The 23,157-nt window shown below is 41.0% G+C and overlaps 1 protein-coding gene across 3 annotated transcripts in view; it reads left to right on the forward strand.

Annotated features, from left to right (window-relative positions):
- Nucleotides 1-23,157, forward strand: part of Adamts19 (ADAM metallopeptidase with thrombospondin type 1 motif, 19) — a 183,828-nt gene that overhangs the window by 143,818 nt on the left and 16,853 nt on the right. For all 3 annotated transcript variants that reach the window (NM_001108433.2, XM_039096975.2, XM_063277480.1), the window contains 4 exon segments: nucleotides 2,327-2,480; nucleotides 13,038-13,173; nucleotides 19,155-19,359; nucleotides 20,262-20,414. In NM_001108433.2, coding sequence (NP_001101903.2) covers nucleotides 2,327-2,480; nucleotides 13,038-13,173; nucleotides 19,155-19,359; nucleotides 20,262-20,414 — 648 coding nt within the window.

Raw genomic sequence — 23,157 nt, forward strand, 5'->3', positions numbered from 1 at the left:
ACCCATCGGACCTCAGAGTAAGAGACTTTTCTTACAGCAGAGCCCTTAATCGGACTCGTAATTGCCAAGGCTTTTCCTGGAACCAGGCATCGTAATTGACTCAGTGAACTGGATCTAAAAGGAGCTATGTGTGTGACCTGGATTTATTTGGTAATCCAAAGGAAACTGTACCTCTGAGATATTTCTCTCTAATGACTATTGCAGATTGAAAACCGGTACTGACTTGAAAGGCGAAGTGTGCCGCTGCCTTTCCTCAATATGAGCTTTTGACTGTAACGCGCTCACACTTTCCTTCTGCAGAGAGTTCTGCCAAAGTCAGATGGTTTATGAAAGAGCTCGTGGGTTTGTGGCCAGTCTCTCAGTTCCAAGCGGCATTGGGTGTTCAATGTGGTTTGAAGTTCTATCAGTGAGAAGGTAGCTTATGAGGAAAAGGGGACTGTTTTCATATAATTAAGTAGGATAGGGCAGACAATGAGTGTGTTGATATGGTCATTTCACCAAATTAAAAATTATATTATAGTATCATCAGAACCATTTAAAATGTAAGCTTTTACTGTTTATTTATTAGGTTGAATGTAACTTACAATCGGCAACATTTCATCAAATATTTAAGCCAAAATCAATATTGTGATGTACTCTGTCTGATTTGGGACCCATTAGTCACCTACAATTACAACTGATGTAGACGAAGGAGAAATAATCAGTATGCCTCCCCCCACACACCTACGTCAAAAATATAGAGAGAAATGTTTTATGCACCAACTGCTCACACAGATGTTGAATTTATAGACAGGCTATATTCCGTATGGCTACATTTAACATACTTCATGAACAAATTTCTGAAAAACATACACGCTCAAATATTTACATACACACAGATATGTATATGACTATTAATCCATGATGATCCCTTTCTGACCTTGACTTTGGATCCCTTTGACAGCCAAACTGGTATAGCCTCCAATTGTGGCTCAGCACAATGTCGAGTCAAACCCATGGACATTGAGCCATTATAGTTTACTAAACTCTGCATATAACCGCGCTGTTACTAATCTAATATTTATTTAAAATCCATTTAAACATGCACATTGCCAAAATTCTAAGATAATATAAACATCCAGAGAACAAAGTTTCACCCCTCTAGTGATTCAGAGTTTCTCTACCATTGCTAACAGTGATCTCTAGACTGCAGCCTTAGCCCGCGTCTTAGCTAAGGTTTCCACTCCCGTCACAAAACATTACAACGCAGAGAAGCACTCAGAGGAAAGGCTTGATTCCGTTCTAATTCGGTTGACACTTGTTCACACTCTCAGGACACATTCCATCTCTGAGATAAGTCAGGGCGTGGACTGACGGCAAGAACTGGGAAGTGGGAACTGAAGCAGAGGCCGTGAAGCTCACTGGTTTGTTCCTCCTCGCCTGCTTTACAGGTTTTCCTGGACAACCAAGGACCCCCCCTGCCAGGGTGTTGCCCTGCACAGTAGGCTGGGCCCTCCCACTTCTGCAATTAATCAAGAAAATGACCTATGGCCTTGCCTGCAGGTCATGTTTGTGCAGACACTTTTCAAGTGAGGGTCCCTCTTCTTTTTTTTTTTTTTTTTTTTTTTTTTGGTTCTTTTTTTCGGAGCTGGGGACCGAACCCAGGGCCTTGCGTTTCCTAGGTAAGCGCTCTACCACTGAGCTAAATCCCCAGCCCCGAGGGTCCCTCTTCTTAAATGACAATCTATGTCAAGTTGGCATAAAACTAGACAGACAGACATCCCATATTAATTGAGTGACTTTTTCTATGACTTTTTTTTATAAAAGTAGAAAATCCAAGGTTGATTTTGTATCTTGACATTAGATGCAACACACATTCCTGACCCTTGAACACATCATGTATATGAATCATGTACAGATATAGGTACCCACATAGGTACAGGTGTATAAATATATCATATGTCGTGCTTTGGGGATGGTCGGCCAAATGAAATGAAAATGATCGGGTATTTCTGGATTCATTCCAGTGAGCTTTTGTCTTAATGTATGTAGATCACAGGTGACTCTCCTAACTTTGAAAAGGTATAGCGGGGTTGGGGATTTGGCTCAGCGGTAGAGCACTTGCCTAGCAAGCGCAAGGCCCTGGGTTCAGTCCCCAGCTCCAAAAAAAAAAAAAAAAAAAGGTATAGCATTTTAAATATTTAAAAGTAATATTACGAGATTGCTGCAAATCAAAGGTATACATTCATTGTGCAGTTAGCATTTTTATATATCAACATCTTTGCAGATTTGCTCACTGAATGTGCTCTACTTAAATCATATTCTGTAATCACTCTGTATGCCACAGGTGCTCCTATTTCAAGATCAGAATTACGGTCTTCACTATGAATACACTGTGCCATCAGACCCTCTTCCAGATAACCAGAGCTCTAAGGAGTCGGGACCCCTCTTCATGTGGACACACGCAGGCTGGGGGGATTGCAATGCCACGTGTGGAGGAGGTGAAGACCATTTAACTTCTATCTTTGCAAAACTCCAGTCATTTTCTGATTACACTGATAAGTACGATAGATTGAAAAATACCTAATTTACAATTGTAGAATCCAGAAAGATTTGTGAACTCTGTTACTTAGAGTATGTGTACAAGCCGAACATCTGAACTATTTCATGGGAAAAGTCTGACTTAAAGTGGAAAGGCCACTGACCACTATTCTATTTCATTCAATGAGACTGGTTGTTATACATATTACATAGGGAATAATGTGTTTATGTATATTATACCAGGTCCAGGAGACACCAGTCAGGCTGTGCTGTACATTGTATTAGTACCAGCACTTGATACATACTTTCATCAAAGCTGGATACAAAATGAAATCACAAAAATAAGTTGCTTTCCTGTATACAATTGCCCGGAAGAAGAAATCATGCAAACAACACCTTTCACAACACAGTCAGCCAGTGTAATATCATGGGGTAACTCCGATCAAGCAAGTGGGAGACTTGTATGATGACAACTTTAAGACACTGAGGAAAGAATTTAAAGAAGATATCAGAACATAGAAAGGGCTCCCATGCTCGTGGACTGGTAGGTTGTTATAGTAAAAATACCCATATTATCAAAAGCAGTCTGTAGATTCAGTGTGATCCCCATAAAAGTTCCAACACAATTTGTTAAAGATCTTGAAAGAACACTTTTTAGCTTCATATAGACACACACACACACACACAAACACACACACACAAACACACATACATACAAACATACACACACACAAACATACACACACACAAACACACACATTAACACACACATACAAACATATACACACACAAACACACACACACACACACACACACACACACACACACACACACACACACACACACCCATGGTAGGTGAAACTATCCTGAATAAAAAAGAAATACTTGAGTTATCCTTGTATCTGACCTTAAATTATACTACAGAGTTATAGTGATAAAAACAGCATGGTATTGAGTCAAAAATTAAAAATCTTAAAATTTCTTGATTCTAAGATATAAAATTTATACATATGAATGGAATGATTGAAGGAGTGTTTTGACAGACACTGAATTTGCTTTTAAATTGTGTTCTTCAACTATATACATATGCATGCAAAGTAAAGACATTTAATTCCCCCATTTTTGAGCTTACTGATTCTAAAGTGTGTCGTTATTACTCTGAATACAGAAGCACCCCCAAATTGGACTCACTGTTTTCTAGTTCTATATTGCATATTGGGAGGCAAATGAACAAGTTACTTCAGTGCAAAATGTGTGAGTGGGAAGTCTTTGAGTTTGACCGTTTCCAGAGGAGATTCTGTGCCCAGAGACTTTGTGTATACCCCACTCCAGTTCTCATTTCCATTTAATAACAGTTTACACAGCTCCATGGAGCAGATGCCTTTGAAGGATAAAAGGAAATCCTCAGTGGGTAGAGTTATGATACATATGTAGTAAACAGGATATGAAGTGGGTTTGTGCACAGAGCTGAATCGTCTGTTTTCTGGGTAACACAACTCTCCATACTTGTAGCTTAAATGTTCCTTCTGAAGGTGTGAGGAGGGCATGGGAAGAAACTGGCATATCTGTCAGGAGGGTACCTGGGATAGGAGAACCAGGAAATAGATGCACATATCAACAAAGCTGTATGGAAATACGCTAAGCACCAAGACAAGACAAGCAGATGAGGATAAGCAGGAGAGGTGAGGGAGGCGAGGGGAGGGGGGGATAGGTGCACTGTAAACTAGGTTTTCAGAAAAACCCTCCACCAAAGTCAGGCTGCATCGAATTCTTAAGGGTGAGCGCCCCTGTAGCTGTAGGAGTAGAGCTCAGGGTGAAGGAAAGCAGAGAGCTGTGAGGTACCTCTCTTGCCTGCCCTTCTTCTGTGGTTGATAGGAGATACAAAAGAGGTGTTAGAATGGAATGATTGTAGTTTTCAGGTATAAAAGTACCCCTCTGATTTTCTCAGCTGAGAGTAAACTAGACAGGGCAAGAGTGGAGATGAAACCCTGCAGCCATTGAGAGGGCCCTGTTAGCTAAGCTGCTTGGAAGCAGTAGACAAGGAGAACCGATGAGTCGTGCTGCCGAGCCACATATGAAGCTGTGAGAATCGGGGGAGGGGATGAGATGGCTTTCCCAAATGACAGGATAAAGCCATTATGAAGTGACAACCAAGGAACGTCTCAAGTGCCAGGTAAGGAGGACCTGGGGGCCTGAGAGCTTCAACCAAAGTTCGAGATACCTGTTGGCCGAAATTCGATGTCAAGTAAGCAGTTGGAGATATGCGTCTGATGTGGGAGAGGGAACAGTAAGCTACTCACATACAACATGTGGGTAATGGGTTAAAACGATGAGAGCAGACAGAGCCCCCTGAGGAGTGGTGGAAGGCAGAGAGAAAGCTGTTAGAAGACTGATGTTTGGGCTGCTCTGTCATTGAGAGTTGGGGAGATGAGGAGAAGGCAGCACAGCAGATTCTGATGGGCCACAAGCACCACAGGGAACACATTGGTGCCTTCTGTGAGGCAAGCGAGGACTGTGTCACAGAAAGGGAACCATGACCATCTGCCAGAATCTACCGAGTAACAATGTAGATGGAGACTTGGTCAGCATTCATGTCTAAGATGCATTATTTTTACTAATGTGAAAAAAGGAGTGCAGTTGCCAACCCTCTGTGGGGTTTGAATATGCTTGGCCCAGGAGTGGCACTATTATGGTGTGTCACTGTCAGAGTGCACTTTGAGAGACCCTCCTCCTAGCTTCCTGCAAGTAGGTCTTATCCTTGCAGCCTTCAGAAGAAGATGTAGAACTCTCAGCTCCTGCACCATTCCTGTCTGGATGCTGCCTTGCTACCACCTTGATGATAATGGACTGAAATGCTGGACCTGTCAGCCAGCCCCAACTAAATGTCCTCCTTATAAGAGTTGCCTTGGCCTCTCCTCTTGCCTTTTGTGTTTGTCATTTTCGTGAGTTACCGGAAGATGGCTGCTATATATGCTTTCTAGACCTTTTGGAAACATGGAGTTGTTCCTTTGGTCACATACATGGGAATCTACAAGAAGGGTGATACTGTAGACATCAAGGGAATGAGCCCTGTTCGGAAAGAACGTCCCATAAGTGTTACCGCAGCAAAACCGGAAGAGTCTGCAGTGTCACCCAGCATGCCGTGGGCATCATTGTAAACAAGCAAGTTAAGGACAAGATGCTGGCCAAGAGGATTGAGCACATCAAGCACCCGAAGAGCAGAGACGGCTTCCTGAAGCGGGTGAAGGCGAACGATCAGAAGGAAAAGGAAGCCAAAGAGAAGGGCACCTGGGTTCAGCTGAAGCGCCAGCCTGCGCCACCCAGAGAAGCGCACTTTGTGAGGACTAACGGAGAAAAAAACCCGAGCTGGGGGAGCCCATTCCGTACGGACTCATGGCCTAATGGACACAAAGGGAATGAAGGAGCTGGACTGCAAAAGAGTTGCCTTGGTCATGGTGTCTCTTCACAACAATGGAAACCCTAATTAAGATACCCTCCAAATTAATTTAAACGCTGTATTTGGCTCAAAACGCTTTAAACAATATCAGACTCCCCCAGAACACCTGGGGACTAAACGACCAACCAAAGAGTACACATGGAGGGACCCATGACTCCAGCGTCATATGCAGCAGAGAAAGGCCTTGTCAGACATCAATGGGAGGAGAGGCCCTTAGTCCTGTGAAGGCTTATTTCCCCAGTGTGGGGAAATGCCAGGGTGTTGAGGTGGAAGCGGGTGGGTGGGAGTGGGAGCATCCTCACAGAAACAGGGGGAGGGGGAAAAGGATAATATTTGAAATGTAAATACACAAAATATCCAATAAAAAATAAATAATAAAAAAGGTCAGTAGAAAGTGATTCAAACAGGCCAAGCTGGGTTTCACATTTAGCAGAGTGTTTTCAGAAGACCTTTGCTGGCACAAGGAGAGTTGAGTGCTAGGACTTTTGCTCACCAATGGATAGGAGAGCGATCAGCTTCCATAGTATCAGGGACTCAAATGCCCGAGCCACTGTGGCGTTGCCTGTTCACTGGAACATTAGCATGGAATTTATAATAGGAAGTTAATGTATCCTGGACACCGAGTGATCTTATTAGGTTTATTAGATTAAGGTGATGGTGAACATCTGGGCAATTCCCCGGGGAGAGGCTGCTCCGTTCACCTGTTTCTGAATGGGAACAGGTATTTTGCTCTGTGGTAGCACTAATGGTCCAGTTGAATTCCAAAGTCATGAATTTATCATGACTTCAATCCCTACGACGGCGTAGCACCTGTCAGCTGTATATAGTTTGCCAATACTCTTACAGAGCAAAATTGAGAATATCCAGGGGAATCTGATAAAATAAGGAATTGGTAGATGACAGCAGACACTGCATGTGTTGAGTTCAAACTGGTTGTATAAAGAGGTAAATTATGCTGTAAGGACTTGAGGACATTGAGGAGAGCTAGGGTTAAGGGTTTTAGGGCCAATCTGCATATTAGAAACTGTCAATTTCCATACACTAACAGAATGGTAACAGGAGATGATAGAATATAGAACAGAGATTAGGGAAGTGACCCAGAATGGTTAGTGGGATGACAGAGGGAGGTACTGTGACCGTCTTGATCTGAAGAAAAGAAGATCAGGAACTGAGAATACAGGACTGGGAAAATCATCCAGAAATTATAATTGGAAAAGTTTTGTAGGAGCAGTGTCAAAGACAAAACAACAATAAAGCCAGGAGCCAACATCCACAAGCAAAGAAAAAGAGGACCCCAGAGGCTGTCGCCTGACTGTAGGAAGGGTGGAGCTATGATGCCTCAAAGCCAGAGATGCAGCTAAAGAAAATTGAACAGGGTCTTGTTGAGATTTCTAAAGCCCACACCCTCTAGATCCAAAAAACACTGCTTATGAACAAGAAAATGTTTATGTCAGTGAATGCAACACAGAAAACAAGGACAGGAAAAGTGCCTGAAAGGAGCATAGAGGCTTATGGAGCATCCAAGGGTACAGACATAATACAGTTGTGTCAGGGAGAACTCTAACCAGTATGTTTCAAATCACTGCCTAAGTTGGAATGTCTCATCATCATCATGGAAATTCTCTTTCTCGCCCGATCCTAATATCACCACGCCTCTAGGTTCCACATTCTCCTAGCCCTGCATCTAATACCTGCCCAAGTCTCTGTTCCTCTGCTTGTCACTTCATATGGCCATCTACATTAAGGGATTCTCCTTCCACTCATCAGACACAAAGAGAGAAAGAGAGGTGGGGCAGGGAGGGGAGAGAAGACCAATAGAAGCAAACATCCCAAATTAAAGTGTGCAGTTGCAAATTCTCATTAATATAACTCTTCAACCATATATGTATTCCACATATATGTAATCATATATGTTCCCTATTTAATATAATAAAGGAACTGATAATCTACCTCATCACTGAGAAAACAGACATTAAATCCTTTTTACACTTAAAAATCTAGACAACAAAGGACTTGCCCACACAGAATATCCATTTCCCTTTTCTCTGCAGTTGTGTTCTGTTGGAAGCTACATCAAAATTAGTTGAATACAATGTGTAATTATTCTGCTTGAAAAGCAAATTGTTTAAATTTAGTGGTTATTTCTGTAAGTCTTAGGAAAAAATTCGTCAGTTTCTGAATATCAAGCAACAGATTCACTATGGAGTCTTCAAGTTTCTGAGTCAGCAGGATTAGGAAGTATTCTTCAAAGTGAGTAAATTTTCTAGTGTGAGAAGCTCTAGTGCATAGAGAATAGTGATATTTCAGTGTCACAGGTCTGTGTAGGGGTGACTAGGATTAGAGTCTGGAACGTTTAAGTTGAAAGTTTTCTCTTCCTCATATTGCTTCGAAGAGTAGCTCCGTGTTTTCATATAAGCCTTCCTGGAATGAGGTAGTGTTCTTCATTGGCCATTCAGGATCACTTTGGATTCAGAAAGATATTTGAATATACAAAGTTAGATAAGACCTTAGCCATCCTTATTTTTATCTTCTCCGGCTGGTTTTATAAAATGTCAGCACTACAGTCTTACAGGGTCTGGTCTCTCTCTCTCTCTCTCTCTCTCTCTCTCTCTCTCTCTCTCTCTCTCTCTCTGTGTGTGTGTGTGTGTGTGTGTGTGTGTGTGTGTGTGTGTGTGTATAAATCTTCTCTGGATGGAGTTCCACTGTTCAGATAATAATCTCGCAAAGTGTATGGACATGATTTCAAGACTGGTATCACTTCTAACTTTGCCTTCTTGGCTTTACTGCCAGAAAGAACTTTGTCACTTTTCAGCATATTCATGAATTAAACGAGCCTGGGCTCAAAGCACGGAACATTAAAAACAGGTTCGCGGCACTTACCTTCTACAGAACAAAGAGAAATAGTAGCTTCTTTGCAGTCTCCTAAGGGAGAGCAGGTAGCATCACTGGTCAGTGTCACATCCCAGTGTTCGATGGTTCCTTTCCTAAATGTGTTGCGTAGAATTAAACACACAGTAATAAGTGGAGAAAAGAAATAAAAATGTGTTGTGCTGCCCCGTTAAATTCTTATTACAATTATCTTAAACTGTGTTTTAACATTATAACTCAAGCTAAATTTAGTTCATCATGAATATTAATTTTATTATTGTCAAGTTTATTAATCAAGTTTATAAATATCAGTTGTTACAAAATACAAAAAGAAAAAAAGAGACATTCTTAAGGAATTCTATAAGCTGAATACTACCTAAAAATAATGCTAAAAATAATTCCAACAATTTGGAATATAACCCTGTGTGTATGTGTGTGTGTGTGTGTGTGTGTGTGTGTGTGTGTGTGTGTGTGCGCGCGCGCGTGTGTGTGTGTTTGTGTGTGTGTGCAGGAAAGGAAAGAAAGACAAAGACATATGGATGGTGCACACTCACTGATAAAAGCTTTCTTCCTGTGCTTTATAAAAACTAAGTTACTGGTACCGTGTAGGGAGAGAAAACAGGAAAGGGACCTTGGCTGTGAGGAAAGGAGGGAGGTAATGCAGAGGGAGAGGAAGGAAGATAGATGAGTGTCAGTAAGGATGTTTAAAAAGGAATAAGAAAATACTACGTTGTAGGCTTGCTTAGAGATATACAAAATATTTTTGTGCGTGTACACATTCTACACACACACACACACACACACACACACACACACACACACACACACACACTTGACAATCTAAATGCCAAGCGTAAGGAACCTTGCTTTAGGTTGTTCAGCCAGGAGATCCCCTCCCCACAGGCACTATATACTATTAATATTGCCCTTGGGTGCTTCCCAAAATTTGAAGGCAAACTCCTACTGCTGAAGACGCCATACATTTTGGACAAGGCTTTGAGGAATGAAGTTGTAATTGACCTGGAAACCTCTTCCTGGGGACGGGCTCTTATAATATCGGAAGGTGCTATGCAACTGCCAAGGGGAAAAGGCAGTTGATAGTTTTACCTGATTTTAATGCTTACGAATCATAGCAATGGCTAGCATACCAAGGTTCCCCCAGTGGGGCAACCTGGCACTTATATCTTAGGGACAGCCAACAGCTGACTCATTGAACAAGGCCCTTCTCAACGGGAAGGAATTCATTGGTGGTACTGTGTCCATAGCCAGTTCTCCCTGCCTGGAGAAGTCACAGATCTTAGAGAACATATTGTTGCCAGTTTCCTAAGCCAATATAACTTCTAACTGCCTTCTAAATATTTGTCCATATAATCCTGGACAAGTGTAGCCCTCATAATTAGAGACAAGTGAAAAAGAAGTCATTTGAAGAGAAGGAGGATTAGAGATGTACTGGTCAAAATACAGAGAGTAGGCGCTCAGGTTTGAATGAGATGTGACCGTCACAGACTCCGGTATTGGTACATTGGGTTTCCAAATAGTGGCACCATCCAGGGCTATTATGGAACCTTTAGGAGATGGAGCCTTGTTGGAGGAAGTGTGTAACTAGGAGTGGACTTTGAGAGTTTAGTTCACACTCTGCTTCCTATTCGTGGTGGAAGATGTGATGGCTTAGTTCCAGCCGCGGTCCTGTGCTCGCTGTTGTTTCTCTACCTCCCCGCCGTAAAGTACTGTTATCCTTCTGGAGCTGCAGGCCAGAATAAACACCTTCACCAAAAGTTGTTTTGGTCTAGAATATTTTAGTACAGCAGAAAAGTAACTCATGCAGAAAATCACTGTGGGATGTTCAACCTTAGTTGAAATGTCTATGATAGAATTCCACACCTAAGGCTCAGAGAAACATCCTGGAAAAGGTGGAAAGAATTGTTAAGAGTTGGAGAACCACAACGCCAACTGTGAGATCATGTCTTCCGGTACAGAAGCTGCATCCTTGAAATTCTCAACAATATTGTTGCTTAGCCAAGACTTGTGTAATGACAACGTGTGTGTGTGTGTGTGTGTGTGTGTGTGTTTGCATGTGTGTGTGTTTGCATGTGTGTGTGTATGTGTGCAATACATACCAATACACACATGTATGTATGTAACAATATTAATATAAGAGAGACTATGGATTTGAGAAGAAGTGAGAAAGAACATGGGAGAAGTTTGCAGGGGAAAGGGGTAGAAATGATGTAAATACATTACTTGTGGATAGACCTCTGAAAACTAAATAAAAGTATTTTAACGGCCTTGATACTAGTCCTCTTAATTCTAAAATTTTTTGATATGTTTGTTTTCATTTTATATGTGTGGGTATTCTGCCTACATATCTCTCTGTACACCACATGCTGGCTTGGTACTCATGGAGGCCGGGGGAGGGCATTGGATCCTCTGACACTAGACTTACAAATGGTTCGGAGCTGCTATGTGGATGCTGGGAATCAAATGCTGGGCCATCTGTAAGAACAGCCAGTGTTCTTAACCACTGAACCATCTCTCCAATTATAGGACTTTCTTTTTCAAATAGCTTAAAATGTACCTGTGAATTAGATGTTTTCTTTGCTTTAGGTAAAACACCTAATCATGTTTGAAGGAGTGTCTTATATTATTTTAACAAATCATTTCATTACAAAGTTCTGTTTTATATGAAAGACCAATTTTGAGCAACAAGTACAGAAGACGCATCAAAACCATGCCATTTGTAGTGCCTGGAGGTTCCGTGTGAAATCAGGACTGCCAGCATCGCCTCTGGCTTTACTTAGTAGAGGGACTGAAGAAAGAATTGTTGAATGGACATAGAATGACAGTTATGAAAAAAGGGAAGAGTTATCAGCATGCCTTTGTGTTTTGAAAAGATAAAGTGGGAGAAAAGTGAGTCGAAGAAGAGAGGAAAGGGAGTAGAAGAGGAGGAGTGCTGCACGTTCTTCTAGTCCTCCCACCACCGTTTTACCACACCCCAGCTTGCAGCCGCTGCCCAGTATGTCTGACTCCAGGTTGTAAGGATCGGGAACCAAGCCTGCGACTTCAGACTGGAATGGGGCTCTCAGCATTCAGACGCATGTGGCTTTTAAATATTTTAGAATATGCTCAACAGAAAAATAGCATTTTAGGGATATCATTGTCTTGATTTTCAGCTTTGGAATTACCCTTCTGTGTTGGTTCCAAGACATGTCATTAACCAAACCAAAGCAGACAAACCGAGCAAACACCCTGCACTAAAATGATTGCCATTTTTCTTCAGCATTTTCTTCAGTAGTAAAATGTGATTTTATCTTCTATTTTACTTAATATCATAAGAACACCTTTCTAGTCTCATAAAGCTCTTTACAAGCCTCACTTCTAATACCAACATGATGATTGATGACCTGAGTTTGCCATAAATTATTCCAGTAACTTGGTCCTTTTGTATGCAGACAACATATTGTCAAGATGACCATCTGGCTTTAACATTGGTTGCTGATAACATTAATTGAACAATAAATATATTGTCAATTCTCATCTACAGATATTATTTATAAGAACTATACTGAGAAAAAGAAATTAGAACACACTAGACTTTTAACAATGATACTGACATTATCAATCAGTGTCTCTAAGAAAAATGAACACAAAATACAAATGGTCTAACTGTTAAAAGTTTTCATTGTAATGAGCTCACGGTTTTTTACCCAAGAAAAGTGACAGTTGTTTAGAAGTCTTAGGGCTTTTGTTGGAAGCACTACGAATAAAGCTGTAAGGTACACTTTAAACAAAAAAAGCAACACTTTCTCTCCCTTGCTGTAGATCACTGCTAATGTACATGATAGCAATGGAATCTGTAGACGTCCATGTACTTGTTTATGTGCTTTGGGGAATTCTCATCATGGAGAATCGTATCAGGATATTCTATATACACAGAACATCTGACCACTCACTGTTAAAAGATCCAGCTTCAGTCAACATCTTGTTAACTTACCCTACCAACATCTCCTTGTAACATAGCAACTGCTGTTTACTTTTGAGGGAAAAATTCTTAATCCCAGAGGTACATTTTGTTATGTAACTTTTAAATAGTTTCATATTCATTGTTATATCCCCAAATTAGCTCGATTTTATGACACTACCCATTTCACAAAAGCCCGAAATGACTTCACAGTATATGTCCGCCTCTTTGCAGGAGAGAGGAAGACAACAGTGTCCTGCACAAAAATCATGAACAAGAATATCAGCCTTGTGGACAACAAGAAATGCAAGGACCTGACCAAGCCAGAGCCCCAGATTCGAAAGTGCAATGAGCAGCCTTGTCAAACAAGGTAAGCGTACTCTGGCCGCCATCGCATGGCTTTGGGTTAGACCTCGTGCACGCTAGTTCACCTTTTCTTCAGAGCCTTTAGAAAGAACCACATCCCCAAGTGTGAACACTTAAGTAAACAAGACCTGAGAGAGCAGGGGTAAGATCTGTGGGTAACTTCTTCAAGAGTGTGAGGACAGAGAGGAGCTACGTATTAAATGACGTATTAAGTACCTCTGCGAACGTATCATTGTTTAATTAATTGTGGCTAATCTAGCTATTTGCTTCAGTGTTCTCTGAGATAAGATGCTAGAATTCAGACAAGAGGAAGTACCAGGCCTGGGAAGAACCAGTCCCAGCAAGACAATGAGAGACATGGGGTCCCTTCTGGGCCTGGCAACCAGGTACTAAGTCCTCCTCCCAAAGGTCTGAAGACAAACTGCAGAGTTCTTCATGGTTTCTTCAGTGATTACTGGGCAACAAGACAGTCAAGGCGCACGAACAGGGAACAAAATAGCAGTGGTAACAGTTACAGGAAGATGATCCCTGCCTTAGGAAGCAGCTAGAAAGGTACAGACCCGGGTATAATTTTGCTGTATGGGTCCTTGGCATGGCTTCCATAGTGGGGCCTGAAAATTGAAATGCTTGGTCTTGAAAAGGATTGATGCATTTAAAGTGTGACAGCCCAATGTCTCAAGCCCTACCATGTTTAGAGGTAGTTTGATAAAGAGAAGGATGGTGCATTGCTTCCTCTACAGTGGTGGAAGAATGCTTGCTTTATCCGATGCTCAGAATTGTTGAGACTATGTTCATTAGACTTGAGTTGAAAGTTCTCCAAAAGTCAGAGAATTGATCCCCTTTCATGACAGCTTTGGAAATGGGATTCAGGAGAACTTGCATAACCTAAGACTCAGACATGCAAAGAATGTACGGCTTCATCTTCCTGTATAGCTAATCTTCCCCATAACTTCCAACCACAAAAGGAATCATGAAAGGAAGCTATGCGGTTGGGGAAAACAAAACCGCTAGTTAAACTAATTTCATGTTGGTACTTAAATCTCTTTGGAAATTAGTGTCATCTAGGTAAATGTTCACTCCTGGACTCATTTCTCCTCCCTCTGTATGCAGAAGTCTCCCTGTTCCCACTGTGTTGCAAAACAAAATTGTTAGGCCCTATGTAGTGAGTTTATTCCATGTTGAAAAAACAGACCTGAAACTGTTTAGGGAATCTTTTCTTCCTTTATGGTGTTGAGGTTTCAAACCTTATTTTGCTGTGGATTCAGTGTTCATGAGTTATTAAAGTCTGATTCTTAATTTTCTCCTTCTCTACTGACAGACCCAGCCTTTATATAGGTATATACTTTAAAAGAATAAAGGGATAATATGATTTGAAAAAAGTCTGAGGAAGTATTAAATTAGTCTGCACCCTATAATGGTTAAGATAATCATCACCATCGTTTTTGTTGTTATTATTATTATTGGTAGTAGTAGTAGTAGTTGTAGTAGTAGTAGTAGTAGTAGTAGCAGCAGCAGCAGCAGCAGCAGTGGCAGTAGTAGTAGTATTTGGTTTTCCAGGACAAGTTTTCTCTGTGTGACTGTCCTCAAACTTCCTCTGTAGAACACCTTGGCCTCAAACTCAGAGATCTCCCTATCTCTGCCTTCCAGGTACTAGAATTAAAGACATGCACCACCATACCAGCTGTGAAATGACAATTTATTTTATGATGTACTCCTAACATTAAACACAATTTATTTTACCTAACACACACTGTTGTTTGAATGCAGTCGCTTTTCCTGATGCGTCTGGGATCTTGAACAAGCTTACAGTTATAGACTAGAACATTCTGCTTTCCTCCTCATGTGTTCTTTGAATCCTGTGCTGCTCAGCTTTTGATTATCAATTGAGGCAGTCAGCCACCTTGGAGGAGGATGCCTAAATGAAAACTTGCTAAAGGGATCATTTATACAAAGCAATTTCAAGAGAAAATTTTGCAGCAGAGTAGAAGTGGTTTTTGTTAGGGAATATTATCTTCCTTCCATGAGAAAGGGAAGCAGTGTCTTCAAGCAGGAAGCCATATCATTGAGGAAAGTAAGGAGTTAACATGGGCAATTAGTGAGGATTGTCTATTATATGGCTAGTTTTTTTTTTTTTAGAACACTAACCAGTTCTCTTAACTCCCTGCCAGCTTCCTCCAGTTTCCAGCCCAGCCTCTTCAACATTTCTTCAAACAGTTCCTCCCTTAGTTCCCCAACAGTCCACTTAAACAGTTCCTTCTCCCAGTTTTCCCAACACTAGCAGCTCTAAACTATAACAACCATTCTAGCCTACTTGCTCAGCCAGCCTCTGGCTCAAGTCTCCCCTAACCATATCTTCTGCACCAACTGCCTTCTCCTCTGAGACTACTAGCCCTTCTGCCCAGCCTCAGCTGGCTTTTCTATCTCCTACCCTGTTCCCAGAAATCCAAGAATCAACCTACACTGAAGATCATAGGGTCAAGCAGTTTTAGCAGCAAAGAATTCGTATAGGGCCACTTGACAGGCAATTGAGGATCCTTTAAAGGGCCAGGCACACAAGATAAATCACTCTGCAATCATCACAGGGTATCTTTCCAAGACCTGCTCATAGAGCACATTCCTCCTTTTACCGTCGCTTCTCTTATGTCTCCCTAGAAAATATTCTGGTTTCTTTCACTCTTTATGTCCCAAGCATCTTCAGGGGGGCGTGAGATACCCTAATGGGTGAAGAGGTTTGCCATCAAGCATGATCATCTGAGTTCATTTCCTGAGTCCCACACAGTGGAAGGAGAAAATTGACTCTCATCTGTAGAAGTGTGATATGGAAAGCATGTATGTATGTATGTATGTATGTATGTATGTATGTACACACACACACTCACATATGTAAAATAAGTAATTGTGAAGAAAGCAGGTTAAGACACAGTGGTCTTACTTGGTGCAGGGTTTGAAGGTACTGTCCATCAGGATAGGGAAGTCAGAAAAGCAAGAACTTGACAGGGTTGGTCACACTGTATCCACAGTAAAGTAGCAGAGTGACGGATACTAGTACTCAGCTCGCTTTCTCCTTTTTCTGAAAGTCCAAGATCTCCATTCTGGACATGGTGCTGCCAGCATATAATGTGTTTTTTTCTCATCTCATTTAATCTAATCTCAATAATCTCCCATAAGCATGCCCAGAATATTTTTCTATGCTGATTCTACATCCTGTTACTCTGACAAGAGTATAAACCTTCACATACGTCTACTGCAAAAATGTCACCAAATAGCCTGTGTCATCTTATGTGCCAAATACAAAATGTACAGTAGACAAAATATACCTACAAGTAAGAGTATTCATACTGAGTAGGCTTTATTGGAATATCTAGACCTATATGTGTGTATACATATATGTATGTAACAATAGTTAATGAAATAAAAGGCTTTGAATTCGAAAGAGCAAGGAGGACTATGTGGGAGAGCCTGGGAGGGAAATGATGTGATTATATCAATAAAGAAAACAATTAAAATGACTAAATAAATATTTAATAACTAAATATCTCTATAATACCTTACAAATGAAGTGATTCCTGGGTAGATGAACTCTCAAATGCAGAGCATGCGCTTATCCTGTTAGAAAATTTGTCTATAAAATTTGTCTTTCTTTTGAAGAATTATCAATGAGTAAAAAAGATACTATCCAGCTTTCTACTGAGCATGTGATAATCAGGTTTATTGTAAAACCCAGAGGTTCCATAACACCAATCACGTGGACTCTCCTCAGCGTTATCTTTGGGTTCTAAAGTCTGAAGGAAAGGGCGCAAAACAAAGAATTTAAGTTGTGATTATTTCCAGAATATTTCCAGAAATAAAAGGCAGAAACCCAGCCAAATTTGATGGCCAATTATTCACGTTAGGAAAAAAATCAACTAAGGGATTCCAGTGGAAGAAAAGTGCTAGCATGCTTTCTTTCCTTTTGTTCTCAGAAATAAAAACACAAAAATTGATAAAATTAAACCATCTGTGCAGTCACTCACTGGACTGTAAGAAAATATAATGCTTCAAAATGTGGGTCATTATCAGAAAGATTTGATCTTGATTAACTTTGATATAATGATTAACTATTCCTGTAGAACATAGAAACCTAAATTCCATTTAAAAATAGTTAGTGAAAAGCTATTAGTGGAAAGTTAATTAATGCAAACAACTACACCTGGGATATGATCTTGTGCCACTGGGCAATTTACATATGTGCAGGAGAAGGAGTACATCCATCAAGAAGCCAGGAAAACCTCTGGCCAAGCAATCCCTTGAGTTGCCACAAGTCAGGTGTCAGAGTTGTGGAAATGCCCCAGCCTATGAGTGAGAAGAAAGAACATTCTAAGAGGAACTTGTCTTGATCTGTGCGATTGAGCAATTTATGTATGTACAAAGAAAAAAAAAAGAGGAGTACATTCTTTAGGGGAGCCAGGGAGCCTCAGGTCAGGGAAACTCTAGTCAGTCAATCTTGTGGATTGTCGAAAGTCAGGTGGCAGAGCTGTGGGAATGCCCCAGCCTGTGAGTGGGGAGGAAGAGCGTTCTAAGAAGTTGTCTGGAGCATAGTCAGGATCCAGACAGAGAAGTAGCCTGAGGTGAAATCTTAACCTGGAAAGCAAACTCGGTCCCTGTTTGTTTTAGGAGCAAGTAGACAATGAAGATGCATGTAGAGTTTAAAGATAAATTACTTTAACGATATATCAATATATGTGTTTATAGAACCCTAGCCCCCTTTCTGGTGACTTTACTCCATACGGTTTTACTTAACCCCAAATGTTAGACAAGATATTTGTATACATTTGTTTGTTTGTTGTTTGGAGGGAGGGGGGGAGGGGATGCCAAGCAACTCTTGTGGAGGTCACAGAAACTTAATCGAAGCTGGTTATTTCCTTCCATCGTGTGGGTCCAACCTTGGGCTCTTACTGTTAGACTTGGTTTTGGACAATCTAACTCACTGAGTCATTTTGCCAGCCCTGAAATGGCCATGTAAAGGATCTGTGTGTTTTAAATTCCAGGCCTTCGGAGTAATGCAGTCAAAATGACTCTGTCTGCTCCATTATGCCTGGGATGTGAACCATCCTTTGGTCTCACAGATTCATGCCATCGATATTGTCCTTATAGTCCCTATGGAGCTGTCTCAACTATCAGACAGACTGTCATGTAGCTTCATGCAGTGTCAACGCCTTGGTAGTTCTCCTCACTCCATCCCAACACGTAGGCACGTGGCTCTTCCCCATTGCAAGGATCCTGGTAAACCCAGTACAATGGCAAGAGAAACTTCCTCACAGAGGACCAGATTCTGTCCTGAATTAAATTTGAGTAGATGGTCAAGCTCATGCCGTTGTGATATGTTCCAAGTCATTGTTAAAATATGTATGTGTGTGTGTGTGTGTGTGTGTGTGTGTGTGTCTTGCCTAGCAAGAGTAAATCAGTAAACCTAGAGACAAAATATTAGACTCCAAAAAAAATCAGCTAAACTGAGATCATGTTAATAAACCCACATGTCTGTATTCATATCAGAGCTGGTCGGTCGGTGGTGAGCCTAAAGCAATTCAGCCCCAGCTGAGAGATATGTCTCCTAACATACTGAGTCTCTGCATGATTCAATTTGCCTTCCTGTAAATGGCCACAATAGCTGTAGTCCCTAATACATCTGGGCTGCGTGAACATTTATAATGCAAAAAAAGAAACAGTTCCAAAATGTTTTATATCCACAATTATTCTGTATAGAATGCGTTAGCAGGCAGGTGAGCTTGTAGCTTATTAGGAATGGCAACATATAAAGATTTTGAGCATTAAGAAGATGAAAGAGATAAGAATTATGGGCCATTCAAGGCACAGAGTATAGTATGTTCAAGCCAATTGCGATCTAAAGTTAATGTAAATTAACTCTCAGCTAACTCCTAGAGCGTTGGCCTTGTGTCAAGTAGACATTTTCTAATTTATCTTCCATGACCTTTGCTTTTCTTATAGGTGGATGATGACAGAATGGACCACCTGTTCACGAACATGTGGAAAAGGAGTCCAGAGTAGACAAGTGGCCTGTACCCGGCAACTGGAAAACGGAACCCTAATTAGAGCCTGGGAGAGGGACTGCATAGGGCCAAAGCCTGCTACCATGCAGCGCTGTGAGGGTCAGGACTGCATGACGGTGTGGGAGGCCGGAGTGTGGTCCGAGGTACGGTACATACTCTATTCATCCCCCTTTTCCTTCTCTGACCTTTCTACAACATCCTGTGCCACGTTCAAATCACTACACATGCCGGTTGATATGTTGAACTATTAATTGTGCTGATACAAAAAAAGAAAAGTGCTGATTAAAAAAAATAAAAATGCAAAGATATCCACATATCCCATAGATCATCCCACAGACATTTTAGACTTGACTTTTCTCATGAATACACCGTGAGTACTGCTGGTGAGGCACACATTAAAGTGTAAATTTGACTCCTTGGAAAGCTCTGAACCTTTTAAAGGTAAAGAAAATTAACATTTAGCATTCATTTAATATGTACAAGAGATGAGATTTTACTTCATCTTTGAAGTTTATAGAAAGTGACACATTCTTACAAATGCAATGAATTAAATATTTACTGTTTTATATGTATTAACTCACTTAAAACCTCTACAGAAGTGATAAAGTTACATCGTGAACCAGGGTGAGCTCGCTATAGCACACAGTCCTGAGAGCTTGTAGTGCATGCTGTATGCAAGTGTTTCCCATGCTTATCCACAGTGATAAACTCGCATTATTGTTAAACACATCTTAACATGATTACATATGACACTTACTGCATATGTTCAGTGACTTCTCCAAAGCAGTTTAGGTGTGTAAGTGAATGGAGCCCCACAAACACACTAACATGATACATGCACAAAGTCCACCCCCATGTAGACCTGCAGAAGATTATCCATGGACATAATTTCATCACAGTGTGAATGATACAAAATTATAGACATGTTCTGTTCAATAACCAGTTGTCCCTCTAATAATAAGTGAAATGACAGGAACCATTATTGCCCATGCCTCAATCCATAGCCTGCACCAACGCTACTCAAACCTTCAATGTTATCTTCCAGTGCTCGGTGAAGTGTGGCAAAGGCGTGCGGCATCGTACCGTGAGGTGCACTAACCCAAGAAAAAAGTGTGTCCTCTCCACCAGACCCAGGGAGGTGGAGGACTGTGAGGATTACTCAAAATGCTACGTGTGGCGAGTGGGTGACTGGTCCAAGGTGAGAATGGTTTGCATAGAGGCGGACATCAAGAGGTAGAGTGTTCCAGGCCCAGCTTTTGGTCCTGTTCACGTCTCTCAGATCATGGTTTCTAAGGAACGATGGTAACGATTGAGCTAAAATACATAAAGTATCTAACATAATTGCTGTCATTAAGAAAAAATGAACCTATAAAAACTGATCATTATTTTATTGCTAACATTTATGGTTAGAGTTCTTCCTCTGAATCCGTTTCAATAATAACTATCTGATCAATAAAATACTCTAAATGCATAAACCCAAACTACACTACCAAATTACACATAATTTCCAGCAGAAGAGCAAAAAGGGGACAAGGGGTAATTTTTTCCCTTCAGTATTATGGGTTGTGTACAGTAGAAATGGAAACACCAGAATTCCCTTCTTTGTTTGGTAAACAGGGTTGGAGCACAGGTGTTACTGGGGAGTTTAGGGGGACAGAGAAACATTCAAAGAAAAGGTATCAAAGAGGGGGACCCTGGCTTGCCAAGAGAAGGACTGGGTTCACAATTGTTAGAGTTAATTTAAGTGGACAGAATTCATCTGGGCAGTGGGCAATTTTATTTCATGGTAACAGTAAAATTTGCTAAAAGTTTTCATGTGTGGAGGCTCATGTATGATTAGGCTGTGGAATGCACTTAATGCATTCTCTTCACGGAACATCGGTGAGCTCTGTTTTAAGATAAAAGTTGTACCAGATCCCTGAATGTTATGATTCCACATTCACCTGTGGCATCCTGTTCACCACAGAGCATCCGGCTCTGTGGCCTACATGAAATAGAATCTCCTCGCCGGGGTTTCATAGATGGGAAGAAAGATCTTCAGTAGCACAGTAGGAAGCATGATAACTTTCCTCAAAATGAGCAGAAGAACATTCTGGAAGGTTGCTTTCTGTATATAAAGCACTGTGAATTGTCCCAGCTTTCTCAATGTTGCTACACAAAAATCCTGGACATTTTAAGTCTTTTCTTGTGTGTATAGATGTATAGAGTGGGTGTTGATGTAGGGGTGGGAGACTTGGATGTGGTGTGTGTGTGTGTGTGTGTGTGTGTGTGTGTGTGTTTGCACAGCTGTGTGTTTATGTCTTTCTTCCTTAATAATAATTAGCACGCTACGATCGCATTTTAGTTCTCAGGAAATTTAATGTTTTTTTTTCCACTGTTATCAACACTCAGATTTCACTTTAGGACTCAGATGCACTTAAAAATACTGAACCTGACCCGGAAGGCTTTTAACCATTTCACATTTCAATGTGAATGATTTTCAGGCATCAGTGAATTCCAGATCTCCCATAATCAATTTCTGTCATGGGTAGGCTTTCTCTCCCCAATTCTAAGTAGACAAAAAGCACATTTGGGTGGAATTCAAGAGCTGTAGGAGACAGCTGTGATGCTGACAGCTCAGGGCCATGATGCTTACAAGTGTATTGGCCCAACTGTTTAATGGGAATTGGACAGACAGGCAGATGGGAGTTAATATGATGAAATAATGTCTTTGAAGGTAGCGGTCAAATGAAAATGTAGAGATGGTGAGAGCTAAAGTTAGAGTACTCTGGCATGTTAGCCTTTTTTGTTTGTGTGTGTGTGTGTGTGTGTGTGTGTGTGTGTTGATTGTAACAATAGAAACATGACTAAGACATCGTTATATAAAATGAACTATATTTTTCCAGCTTTTGTGATTAAAAAAATATAGACTTTAAGAAGCAGCAGATCTTGGTGTGACTGTAACACCTGACACAGAACTTAGAGCACATCTGAGGAGCCTTGTAGAGACAGGATTAGCTGTCACCATGACAAGCACTGCTCCTTTTGACTAGCAACATGTGTCTACTGTGGCCCTGTGTTGTATCTTATAAAAGAAAAATTAACTTTGGATAGTATAAAGAATACTGATTTCATTTTTTATGCTAGCTTTGAAAGACTTTTTTGATTTTACCATACTTAATTTATAAAATTCACAAGTCTACTTAGATTGAATACCTTCTAACTGGGCTGTGTTGCTGTACACCCACACATAGCCTTCGTGGGGCTCAGAGGGTGGTTCCAATGAGTGTTCTAGGACTCTTGGGCAGCCCTTTCTTGCCTTGCTCTCACTCGCCATCTCATCACACACACACACACACACACACACACACACACACACACACACACACACCCCGCTACCTTCTTCTCCCTCTCTCCTCCCCAGCCTTTCTTTACATCAAAGTATGGTTTCTCTTTTCCTTCAACCCCTTTTTTTTCCTTCTCGAGCTCTCAGCATCAAATTCAAACAGCAAAATGTGTGCAAATGAAAGCCAGCGGCTTCTTGGGAATGTTCCTGCTTTTACTCCCTTTTTACTTCTAAGATCCGGCTTTCATGTTGAAATGAAAAACATCCCAAACAATTACAGAGCAAAGGCACAGTGCTTTAGATACTGCATTCCCGAGATTAAAGTGTTCAGGAACAGACAGAACCCAGATCTCTTACTCTTATCATCTGTGCCTCTACAGCAGAAATAGCAACAAGATGTATGTGGTTATGGCTGGATGTCCGTGCTCCCCTGAGAGCATTTAATCTGTCTTCCTCACTCAGCTCCTACCCAGTGTTTTATATTATCAATACACCTACATGGACCTAATATTAAAACTTGGTTTGGCTTTGATCGGGAATATTGAATTTGCTCGCCATAAAGTCTAGCTACACAGAAAACACTCCTTTCTTTGTAGGACAGATGAAACAAGTCCTG

This window comes from Rattus norvegicus, chromosome 18, assembly GCF_036323735.1.
Source record: "Rattus norvegicus strain BN/NHsdMcwi chromosome 18, GRCr8, whole genome shotgun sequence".
NCBI lineage: Eukaryota > Metazoa > Chordata > Mammalia > Rodentia > Muridae > Rattus > Rattus norvegicus.